The 13290-nt window shown below is 36.0% G+C and overlaps 1 protein-coding gene and 1 long non-coding RNA gene across 2 annotated transcripts; one reads left to right on the top strand and one right to left on the bottom strand.

Moving 5' to 3' along the window:
• Positions 1-246: 246 nt before the first annotated feature.
• On the bottom strand, positions 247-1701 carry LOC139151581 (uncharacterized). Its single transcript, XR_011556462.1, has 2 exons — positions 500-1701; positions 247-317 (listed from the first exon to the last, which is right to left on the bottom strand). It is a non-coding gene; the product is annotated as an uncharacterized lncRNA (long non-coding RNA).
• A 4679-nt stretch (positions 1702-6380) lies between these two features.
• Positions 6381-11847, top strand: LOC139146736 (acetylcholine receptor non-alpha chain-like). The gene is made up of 5 exons (XM_070717779.1): positions 6381-6513; positions 7371-7415; positions 8268-8377; positions 9073-10150; positions 10987-11847. Exons 4-5 carry the CDS (start codon positions 9167-9169, stop codon positions 11095-11097), a joined length of 1095 nt encoding a protein of 364 aa, XP_070573880.1. The 5' UTR covers positions 6381-6513; positions 7371-7415; positions 8268-8377; positions 9073-9166; the 3' UTR covers positions 11098-11847.
• The last annotated feature ends 1443 nt before the right edge of the window (positions 11848-13290 follow it).

The following is a 13290-nucleotide window of genomic DNA, read 5'->3' as shown; positions in this document are numbered from 1 at the left end:
TTTTATATAAGTTTACGACAGTTTATAAAAAAATTATCTGACATACATATATACATGCATACATACATACATACACACACACACACACACACACACACACACACACACACACACATATATATATATATATATATATATATATATATATATATATATATATATATATATATATATATATATATATATATATATATATATATATATATGACAGGATAGGTCAAGCAGCACCAACTCTAGGACACAGTGTTCTTCACTACAAACTAAATTTTATTGTCCGACGTTTCGTGGGCTTAATCCCACTTCATCAGGGTTAAAAACTGAAATAAACGGATAACAGACTATAAAGCATGTGAAAGAAAATACAGGAAGCTAAAACATTGAAACGAACTTGAAAAGCGAAACTCTAAAAAAAGTACTTTTAGTGGTAACTGGACCTCGGACTCAACACGAGGATCTATATTACACAAAGAGTTGTGGAACAACGCAAGACTGTACTCACTTGTTGACTGTCAAGATGGAAATGACACTGAACCAACCAGAGCAGAGGTTGAAATGCATTGGGTGATTGACACCTACAAGCTGATTTGCATATATTGAATGCGATGTACATCACATGCAGACGTAAGAAATGTGCAATACGGTGTACAATACAAATGAACCAACAATGTCTTAGAAAGTGGAGAGACAGCTGTAGGAAAACCAACCGGTACTGAAATATTTAAGCCAGGAGAAAATAGAACTCTACTGAAGTGAAAATTTCACCATCAAAATAAAAAACTAGTAAAAGTACAGGGTAAAATTCAATGTCAATATTCTAAAAAAGATGTAAAAGTCTTAAATAATAATGATCACCATCAAAATAAAAAAGTGGTAAAAATACAGGGTAAAATTCAATGTCAATACTTAAAAGATGTAAATGTGTTGAAAAACAAATGTGATAAAAAATGTGATAAAAATAAAGGTATCACCCGTATGTAGTCAAACTGACAGGGAGGGTGAAAAATACCCGAAAGTCAATGATTGAATAAAAAGTTACACTATAGCAGGAATGGGTGACTCTCTATTGAGTCCCTTTGGATACATGGTGTTAAGTAAAAATATCCACTTTGTTTCAACAATGTCCCTAGAATTTTTACCATTGTGATCACTGTTATGAACCGTTTCCAAGATAATGACTTTCATATTCTTTACTGAATGGTTGGGAAGGTTAAAATGCTGACTTACAAATAGTGCTGGATTATCGAGATCATTGTTTTTACATTTTATCATGCTTCTGTGACCGGCCATTCTGTACCTTATTTTGTTCTTAGTTTGGCCAACATACTGACATAAGCATATATCACAAAATACACAATAAATGGCATTTTCAGTATTACAGTTGTACTGTCCCTTTATTTTGAAAGTTTTACCGTTGCTATGACTTGTTATGCTGTCCGTGGTGACCATCTGTGAACACATTACTCTGCATCTAGTATCATTACATGGCCGTGAGCTCCGTTTATTCTGTTGTTGTTGTTGTTGTTGTTGTTGTTGTTGTTGTTGTTGTAATCTGTGTCTTACAATCAACTGGCCAAGATTGGCACAAACTCTGTCCGAAATGAGGGGAGGTGTAGGGGAACCATAGACATTCTTTCAGAGAGCTGCAGGATTTTATGGTGTCTTTTGGCTAGTTGTCTGACGTCTGGTCGCATAGGATTGAAGTCGTTGACCCAAACCACTCTATCCATGGATTACTTTTTATTGTAACGGAGAAAGGATGATCTTGGTTTCGTACGAACTTCATCTATAATGGTTTGTATTTTGTTGGCCTGGTAACCAGATTTGATCAGTCTGTCCTTGAATTCACTGGCCCGTTGATCAAACCACATATCGAGTGAACATATTCTGCGCAATCGGATAACTCCACTGTATACAATGCTGTTGAAGATGTGTCTTGGATGGTGTGAAGAGGGAGACAAATATCTTCCACTGTCAGTAGGTTTGGTGTAGAGATCAGTCTCCACTTTCCCGTTCACTATGCTTGTAGAGATGTCGAGGAAATGTTGCTTGGTTTTACCATACTCCAAAGTGAACTTGATAGATGGTGTATACTGTTAAGGTATTTGTGATATCGGAGCAATTTGTCTTCGCCTAGTGTCCATATACCGTGAAGATCATCAATAAATCTTTTGAGCAGATCGGGTTGGTCATTGTAATTTTCGGTTTTTCTCCAGAACCAGCTCATAAAAATGTTGGCGTACATAGGAGCGAAAGGCGTACCCATGGCTGTCCCATGGATTTGAATATAATGTTCTCCACAAAACTCGAAACCATTGTTACGTAAGACAATATTGGCTAACTCAATGATGTCATCAGTATTGGTAGCGTTGAATTTGGTGCATGTTTCGAATGCATGTTTAAGTGCTTCCAGGCCCTCATCAATCGGGATATTGGGATATAAACTGATTACATCCAAACCGAACAGAAGAGAGTCCGCCGGTAACGTTGAAATCTGTGAGGAATTTGCTTGATGAAGTTGATGTAAGAAGTCAGTGGACTCTTTAACTAATTCCCTGCAATACTGTGGTACTATATCCATCAGTTTGTGATGAAGCCATATGGATGCTCTTTGTGTAGGGCTATTGATTTGAGAGATAATAGCCCTAACTGGGGGTTTACGATGGAGGCTGGTATCAGGATTGTGGATCTTATGCCATTTTGTCAAACCATGCATATACGGAGTAGTGATGTTGTGTTATATATATATATATATATATATATATATATATATATATATATATATATATATATATATATATATATATATATATGCATGCAAGCGTGCAGACAGACAGACATCCTGACAAAAACAGACGAACAGACAGACTTTTATTTCCACAACTATAATTACAAGCCGAGCTTCCACAAGTGTTCTCACTACAGCATCGACATATGGATATTTTCTGCTAATTTGCATAAGATATGACCCGGTAGTTTACGCTACTGGCGAGGATTAAAACAACAGCGACCGAAGCATGGTAGCGATCACTGCCAAGCACGCCTGTTTGTACATCGCCGACGGAAAACACAGGAGGGATGGTGTAAAAACGTTTTCGGTCACCCAGCCTGTACCGTATATAAGAGAACATGCTTTGGATCACGATATATTCTCTTTTAATCTTCAATATGTCAGGTCAGTTGTATTTCTTTTACCTGTAACAATTGATCTATTATATACATAACGCGTCGTTAATGTTTGACATTCCCAGCATTTTAAATTCATTATGTTCGTTTCCTCGTACACCATTTAATATGTACTGATATATTCGATCTCTAAGATAGGAGGTTATCGAAAACCGTTTCACGACATACTTTTTAAAAATATGACATGATTTGAATTTCTCACACTGTGTAGTTAACCATTCAGTAAAGAGAGTGTGGATCTTTCGAACAACTCACTGACGGATCAGCGACGTCACCGTGGCTTTGTTGTTAATTTAGCAATTAAGGTAGTATGCGCCTCGACATTGAAAGACAAACTTTTGCTCACATTTTGCTCAAGGAATCTTCCAATTATATTCTTTCATAATCACGAATAAAATTTTCGAGTCACTGTGCAAATTTTGGTACTAGAGAAACAAATTACCAAAGATTTATCGATATCTGAAATCCAAAATGGCCGCCACCCAGTGTTAACTCCATGGAGAAGAATAAAAAACGGTAGACAGATTCTCAAAGACAATTTTGAACAAGAAAATTAAGTCTTTTACAATCGAGACACATGTAACCTTAATTGAGATATTGTTATTTCTTGTAAATCCCACAAAATGCTTAGCTCATATTTTACGAGGACATGAAATACTGCCAAATAACAGTTTGCACGGTATAGGTGTTCAAACAATCCATATTTATTTCTTCAGCAAAATTGGACCTCCGCTTCACTATTGTCTAAATTTTATTCGGGGAGTATATAATACTTATACATGGAACAAGCTTTTAATGTAATTCATACGATCCATACTGCATTATAAACGAGTACGTGAGTGTATTATTTGTGTCAGCACAAATGCATGGTAGATACATTGTAGTAAAATGCAGAAATCCATAACAAAGTAAATGTCAAACTATATTAGACATTTTTAATTGTGGTAATAGACACGCCTAAGGGAGCGTTCAGTTATTATGGCCGGGGGTGGGCCGGCAAAATCCAGGGGGTCACCTCTAATTTGAAAACTGCAAAGGGGGGGGGGGGGGTCATGTATTTTTCAAACAGCTCAGAGGGGGGTCACTTAATTTTCATAAGTATCTGTCCCATCAAACAGCAGTTTCAGTGTTCAGAAATATTCTTGAAGATAAAAATGATTCGTTGCATGATTTCATTCTCTGAAGTTATTCACCTGTAAATCTGAACAAAAGTATAATTATCTGTCACATGAACATCTTGACTTGACAACTCTGACGCTTGTCTTATTGTAAATCAAGCTCACTGCACTGAGGGCAATGAACAATTCCTATTACTTACATATTAGAGATATAGCAATTTTTGTCAGGGAAATTATTTAACAGTTACTAGTACCATTAAAAGTTATATAATACTTTTAGGTGAAATTTCAATATCATAATTGTTGTCCATATCTGATCTTTAAATACCCTATTTGAATCAAGTACATTTGTATCAATTATCAAACACCTATAAAAGCACAAATTAATTTAGTTTAGCATTGTAAAAAAATTCCAAAATCTAATTTCTTGCACGCATATCAACCTTTAACCATCCTAGGCTAAGTACTTTAAAATGAATTATCAAATGTCAATAAATACACAGATTTTGACAGTTTTGTATTGGAAAAAATTATTCATATTTTCCTCACAGACTCCCATGTACAGTGAATCTACATTTAGGTATAATTCCAAAATCCAATTTCTGGCGAACACATCCATTTGTTACCACCCTAATCTAATCAAGTACATTGATATCAATAATCGAGAGTACATAAATACATTGGTTTACCTATTTTTGTATTAGAAAACAATTATTCATACTTTCCTCATAGACTCCCATGTATACTGGATGAACATTTTCAGTGAAATTCCATAATCAGATTTCTTGTACACATAATATGCACCTTTAACCATCATATTCTAATCAAGTACAATTATTGTCTGTATATGCACAAGTATACCAAGTTTTTCATTGAAAAAAAAATATTCACAATTTTATCATTGGCTCCTATGTATAGTGGATGAACATTTTTGGTGAAATTCTAAGGTCAAACTTTTTGTCCACATGTCAGTTGTAACAACCCTATTTCATTTAAGTAAATTTATGTAAATTATCAAATATCTATAAATGCATAGATATATTTTTGCATTGAGACAGTATTACATAGATTATTGAACCACTCTTTTTTGGGAGTGGAGATTTAGCCGACTGGTTCTGTCTCAGGCCTCTCAGCTAGGCGACTGATGCCGTATGTTGTGGGTTCGAATCCGATTGAAAACTATCCGTATCCTCATACATGTATGAGAAAATATATGTATATCATGTATAGTGAATCAACATTATCAACAGCTGATTCTCAATTAAATCCAAATATCAAAATATGTACACACACGCTTGCGCAAAAATATTGCGATCCACCAGTAATTTCTGTCCAACACCTTTTAGGGGTAATTTCAAAATTATAGCAAGCCAGAATAGGAAATCTGAGCATTAACACCTTTTGAGTTTGTATTAAAGGAAGGTAATTTGAAAAAATCTAAGCTCTTTTTTTGTGGATTCTATCGCTCCATACCCCTGAGGTGTTTGTGTGTGCAGCTAATTTACTCAAGCAATGTGGGGGGGGGGGGTCATGAAATTTTTGTCATCTTGAAAGGGGGGTCATCAATTTTTTGGTACAATGGGTAGGGGGGGTTCACTTAGTTTGACTGATGCGCAGGAAGAATTTGCCGGCCCACCCCCGGCCATAAGAACTGAACGCTCCCTAAGCTTCAGGTTTTCACATTTTGTGTAACCAAACATCGCAACTATTCCCGACTTTTAAAACGCCAGTAAAATATCGATTTACTTGTCATCCGAGAACAATATACAATACTACATTAATTCAGTGAGTGTTTTTGTCGTTTCATTACATGCTAGGTAAGATCAGGGTGTTTTACCAAAGGCTGATGACCTTCGAATGCTTGTTATATTAATACTAAATAGCAATTAAATTATAAATAAGTCAATTGCATTAATTCCACTGACAGATGAGCACACACCTATGTTAACTCCCTGTAATTTGTCGGGACAATCAAGAACGTTGTGATAATAAATCGTCGATTTTTATGTTTCGTATTTATGTCTTCATTTAAAAATAAAATAAAATACGATAATCAATTACTTGTTTTCTTATAGACGCGGCAGTTCCGACTGAAGGTGATTTGCATCGTCACCTTTTCCGGAATTATTCGGTTCTCACCAGGCCAGTACACAATCCTGCTGATGCTATCAATGTACTCTGCCATATATCCCTAACGCAGCTAATAGAAGTGGTGAGCGTTTTGGCTTTATTGTGTCTCCAATTGTTAGGTTTTTCCACACTTCACATAACTTGATTTGTGAAACTACGATGTCTGAAATTTTTGTTATTTTGACAATTACAAACTCATTCATAAATAGGCACTATGGCATCGAACCGATATCGTAAACATGCAAGGAAACTCAACAAGGAAAACAAAACAAAACACGTTATATGTGTTTCATCCGAACAAAGTCTCCTGAGCAATAAACTCTAAGAAATATAGACACAAAATCGAAATATTTTACACCTAAAAAAATGATTTGGAATTGTTTTAACTTTGTAGCAGTATTTATTGTACAAAGTTATTTGTTAATTTCACGTGTCGTCTAAAATACATTGGATTAGCGTCGCTAGCGCCAGTGTTATAAGGTTAAGTAAACATACTTATTTATAACAAAGTGGTAACGTTTATATTTTTGTTTAATGTCAAGACGATATAAGAGGTGTCAACTCTGCATCGAAGAAGCTATTAGCTAGCTTTCAAAACATCACACGATCACCAATCTCTAATTGCGTAACGGTGAAAGGACCTCCTGCCATTTTAAAAGAATTTTTCAGACATTATAAGTAACAAAAATATAGTATACAGCGTAAAGCCGGTTTCCATTACATTACACAGATATAAAGAATGTTCAAATATTTTCAGTAAAACGTAGTTTTCACTAGCATAGATGGAATTTCAACGTTTTCATACCCATTCCTACTCTATTACACATGATAACATGCGAAGGGATTTCGTGAAGACAATGCGCTAGACATTGGTATTTCTAGATCGATGATATTTCATATCTAATATCATATTCCTTTACGCCAACTTTATCCACACAGAACGAAAAGTCTCAGATTATAAAATCTAGTATATGGGTGTACCAGGTGCGTATTTTCCTCTTTCTTTTTCCACAACTTTCAGCACTGGCAAACACCTAGATCTTGTCTGCCTGGACGCTAGGTATATGCGCAGTTCATGTTTTGCAATAGGCATAATACAATGAAGTACACTCTGATAGTGCTTCAACCGACTTAATTCTTTTAGTATCCTCACAATAGCATTGTAATATTGACATCTACCCGTACATTTGACAGACTCTGGTGGCAGAATAAACATGACTTAGGCGTTACTCAGAGTTTCATGCTACATGTTCCTCTGTAGCGATCATCAGACGAATGGCTCAACTTATTTTATCTTCAAATGCTTCCGTTGCTTTGCTTCTGTTGTTCCGCGCCTAGTTCTGCGTGTTCTTGACTCCGTTATGCGTGTTTCGACATAGTGCGTTGGATGGTTCCATTCGTAAGTGCGTTGGATGGTTCCATTCTTAGAGGAGGGGCATAGCTTGAAAGGAGGTATCTGTTCTCATGGCGACATTTAAGATGAGCTCTGATCGATTGTTTAGTAGGTTAGGCTTCTCAGCATTAATGATGAACAGTTTCTCTTTCAGACAAAGGTTACATCTCTTTGTTTCATTAGACTGAGCAGCAGTATGGCTTACTCTAATGCAACAAAGAGATGTAGCTAACCTTTGCCTGACAGAAAGCAGAGATGCCTAATTCCTGTTTTCTACTTGTTATCAATTTTTACCGTATATCGCTCTGCCATACAGGTATTGAACACTATTTCACACCATGAAGGGTCTCCTACATGTTGAGGACTCGTGAATCAGATAAACTTGGTGAAAAATAGAAACGCAATATACAACAATTAACTTATATTTATTATATCGTTTTAAGACATGGATTGACCCAAGACTTGCATGGGACGAGAAGGTCTACGGTGGACTTAAATCCATTTCAGTTCCAGTGGAAAAAATTTGGGTTCCAGACATTGCCCTTTCGAACAGGTATTGCTATCAATGTAGCAAGGGTTGTTTTCAGGCTACCAAAACACGATAAGAACAGTACATTTTTGCTATAATTATATAGCGAGAAAAAAATGAATAAATCTACACACCTACTTTCCCTGATTGTTATCAACCGGGTTTTACGTGGATGGCCCAAAATGATGATGATAACTTTTAAACTGAACTGTACACAATCTAAACAAGCTAATATAATACTTTAAAGTTCATCAACGATCTAAAAGTCAAAGTAATTCTACAGTGTTTAGAGCAAACACTTGTTATTCGGTGAAGAGTAAATCGAACGCGTGACCAACAAGAGAATTTAGGTATTCAACACAAACGTTTACATCTGAAATGAACGACAAAGTGGAGATTCGCAATTACACTATCCAGTTGTTACTCAGCTACCATTCTGCAAGTTATTTTATCATGATAGTAAAAGTCGTGTAAACTCCACAGTGCTTTTGGTACAGTAATGTTGACAGATATTTCAAATGTCATAATATTTCTTGCTTCATTTACATGAATCTTGGAAAAGATGATGTTCTCGAGGAATTTGCTGGAAAAATTATCTTCGTGAAATACTAAAGCAGAAAGTGTAACGTACATTCCCTTGCACAGGATATTCTTAGTATTTCATAAAAATTTAGTTTCTTATACTTTTAATAATTGTTGACCTTGTTTTTTATTTATAGCGCCAATGACGAGTTTGGTAACTACCCTCGAGTGCATTTAACTGGTCTATCAGTGACCTTAGCAAGTGACGGTAACGTTACCAAAGTTACACCCATGATACCGGAGACGCCATGTTTGATGAATATTCGTTACTTCCCCCTGGACAAACAATCGTGTCATCTGGAATTCGGTCTTTGGGCCAGTACGGACGCCATGATACGTTTACACGTCCGTATAGATAAAGTGGTAAAGGAAAACTACGTCCCAAATACACAATGGGAAGTCACTTCGTCACAAGTCAAAGCTGTCACAAAAACTTTCCTTGGAGTGGACGATACATTCACAAATATCATAGCTACAATCAACATAAAACGAAAACCACTCTTCTACGTCGTCAATTTGATAGTTCCTTGCATTTTAGTTTCCTTTCTCACAGTACTGGCGTTCTGTCTTCCTATCACATCGCCGGACAAGATAAACCTAAGCATATCCTTGTTGTTGACTATTTACATATTTAATTTGCTGGTGGCTGATCTTCTGCCGGTTACGTCAATTCACATGCCTTTGCTAACGGTTTACCTGATATTCATTATGGTCTTGATAAGCATTTCTATCGCTCTCACCGTTCTATTCACCCGGGTCTATGTGAAATGTACCGAGCATTCATCCCCTGTTCCGAAGTGGGCCAAGTCGTTATTTCTTGAATTGCTTGCAAAAGTACTCATGGTTAGAGGATGTTCTACCAGCAAATGCGATGATGACAAGAGCAACATCGCACCAGCAGATTCAGAATTTCAGCCGATTTGCGGTTTTGACAAAATCACTACCGAGTCAACAGTTGCGCTCGGAAAGCGTGTCGCTACGAATAGACAAAATACCAACACAGGCGTACATTGTTCTATGCCTCGCAGATACGTTAGAGGGTATAAATGTAGCTTTCGAGTTCGGGTAATCGGAAAAAAACAACGATGTTCATTTCCTATAAATCAACGTGAGAAATACTATGGATCTATACTTGAGAAGATGGACACACTGATTTTCTATGTTAAAAATGTATCCGACGTTGTATCATCACCGAAGAAGGCATTTGATGAACAGGTTTGTTTCTAAATAATTTTAATATTGACCGGTGTTTCTTTCTGGTTGATTAATAGATTTACGCTGAACAGTCAAATAAGTGTTCTAAACTTCGCCTTTCTGATTAACGTGATCTGAGAACCTTGCAATATAGTCTATTCTCAGATTTGTCAATCTCAGTATGGTGTCGCAATTTCGTAGCTCATGATATCTACGCGTACCCATTCAAACATATCAGTTGTGGGATATAAAATAAACATCAAGATTCAAATGTTTAAAAATACAAGTTTCAGGGTAGTTGCCTAACTTCACTTGCAGCAGATAAACAAAGAAACACACAAAATGATCATGATTCGATGATGCATTAAAATTGAAAGAGCTCCTAGAAACAGAAAACACGAACACCCCTGGCAACTTAACACACTCAGTTACTAATGTTGAATCTTGAAATTCGATGCCATTGAACATAAGGAAGTTTTGCAGAAGACTCTTGGGAGAATGTTTCAGACTGACAATTTTTGTGATACCTTACAAGACCATCAACAGTTCAGTTTTATAAGTTTTCCCCTTACCTTATTTACCGGTATAATGGCGTTTAACTATATTTAAGATAATTTACTCTTGTAAAACTGCGATGTCGGTAATATCGTAGGCGACAAGCTGCTGTCATTTTTGTGTACCTTGCATGTTGTATCTGTATATCAGCCGAAAACTTATGATATTAATTGCGAATATCTTGACCATAAAATATCAATGGTGATATATAACAACGTTTCACTATAGAGTATTTGTTTACCATATTCATGTTTCATTATGAGCGAAATTAAACTTACGTTGCCTAATTCTGTTGTCTTCAGATACGATATGAATGGAAGACATTAGCAAAAGTTGTAGATCGGATGTCTCTCATGGTGTTTACGTTTATTACTATAATCGGCTCCATCATCATCCTGCCTCGCATCATGTGACTGTTGTGTTGAAGTACAAGAAATTTTGCATATCAAGGGATCCGAATGTTGTACCAGTGAATGCATTGTATGTGAAATTAAACATATTTTCCGTCTATTCCTCGTATAATGAGATAGAGTCGCGCCACATGTATCTATCTAAAGTGTACAAGTTAGGGGTGTTATTAATGCAGTGCAATTTCGTATTATGACGACACATGCTCAAAATTCGTAAACTTAAGATTTAAATAAGCTTGAAGATGATATCGTTCGTAAAAGTTAATTTGAGCTTAATTTTTGCTCATATCGTCATTTACTTAAAGTTTACGAAACGTTTATCACTGGATCACTTTGAGTGGCGATCATACAGCTATTTCCGAAAAAACCGAGGAGATAATATTTAAAAGCAGTTTCTTCAAGAAGCGATGGAGGAGCCATTGAAGGAAGAACTTGTAAGTTTACGAAAGTCCTTACAGTAATTGGTCGCCTGGTTTGCAAATTTTCTAGCCATACTGGCACTAGCGAAAAATCTACTATGATCATGACGTAATTAATTCGAATTCCTACCAGAACCAGCTCATCATCCCATCATAAACTCTGCCCATATAACCAGTTGGTAGAATACATTAGGTTGTGTAATGCATGCGGTCAAACGACATTGGTTGCTCACTGAGCAAGAATTGATTTTTTCAATTGTTATTTTATCTATGAGAAACTTTTCTCCAGAACAGGCGGGCCATTGAAGCTGAAATGTTGCTCATATTGTTATCAAAAAGGGTTTCAACAACCATGAACTAGGATTAAATCTCTTCGTCTTCAGTACGAACAAACTTTTCGACCTCTACTTATAGGTCACAGTGCATGATTATACCTAAAAGTATATATCAATTTGAATCGCTACCGTGTTCATGTGGTAGACGAAAAATATTGGTTTAATCTGTTTCTCGACAATATAGTGCATTTTGGTTATTCTACAAAGTCAATGGCTTGCGTTTCGTTTGCAACTATGAGCAAGTTCTGGAGTGTCGGACATTTATGTGGAGTGGTATATTAACAAATAATAAGTAGCTCTTTGAAAACTAAATTTATAAAACGGCTATAGGTCTGTGTTTTTATGGTTGATTTACCAGTGTTGGATCTAAATTATGTTAGCAACTGGAATATTGTTCAGGCTTTCCGTTTAATGACCACTTAATTAACTTAAACATACCGAATGTCAAGGTAACTAATAAGATGGTAACTAATTTAGTTTTCGTTGGATGTGAATATGATATGACATTAAACTGGTCCAATAATCATTCAAGGTAATACATTACAAGGTCAATGGGATATTTGAGATTTATAAATTTAAGTAGGACCATCCTGAACCACTGATAGTTAGTGATGTTACCAGGTGTCCGGAATGGGTAAGCGTACCCTGCTAGCATACTACACCCGTCAGGATTGGTCCCAAAATTTTCTAAATATTGTATGAAGTGATACAGTATATGAATCACTGTAATAAGTCAAAGCCGGGAATGCTGTCGCAAATCATTTGAGTGACCGAGGTGTCATATTTGGCCACAATGTCATCATATCGACCTTAGAACTTTTTGAAAGTCCTCACGAGTCTTTTGGATGTACATCCCTGTCTCACTAGATTTTATACCGATAAGCTGTGTCTCATTTGAAAGTCAGCGTAGGAATCACAAGCCCTACCATATCTGAGAAGTTGAGACACATACACACCATAAACAGGTGCAGATGAAATATAAACCAATAACTATCCAAAATTTTGATCCAAACTCTGAGTTAACCTTTGAAGACACTTGACCTAATTTAAGATATCTAATAATTCATCAGATAAGCTGAAGATGAATCTACTTTCACTTATTCAAGGAAAGCAGGAGAAGATCTATCCTTGTGATCCAAGCATTTCTAAGTTACATTAGCGTTCAATGCACTCATTTGCTAGGGCTCTGATAAATGCTGCTTAAACCTTTATTTTTTTCCGATATATTGTTGTTAGTCAGATAGCGATTAAAAGACAAAGCTTAAAAGAAGTAAATCGTCAATTATTAATCGGAAACTAAGATCCAGTTTACTATCCAAAATATTTTTAAAAATGAAGCAAAAAATAAATATTTCACAATGATATATCGCGATATCGCGTTATGCTATTTTCCATCGAGCTTGTAAACTCATCTTACCTCAAAAAGCTAGATTGACAGAACT

Source organism: Ptychodera flava, chromosome 2 (genome assembly GCF_041260155.1).
Source record: "Ptychodera flava strain L36383 chromosome 2, AS_Pfla_20210202, whole genome shotgun sequence".
Taxonomy (NCBI): Eukaryota; Metazoa; Hemichordata; class Enteropneusta; family Ptychoderidae; genus Ptychodera; species Ptychodera flava.
Note: the sequence above shows the minus strand (reverse complement) of the source record. Positions and strands in the feature narration are given on the sequence as shown.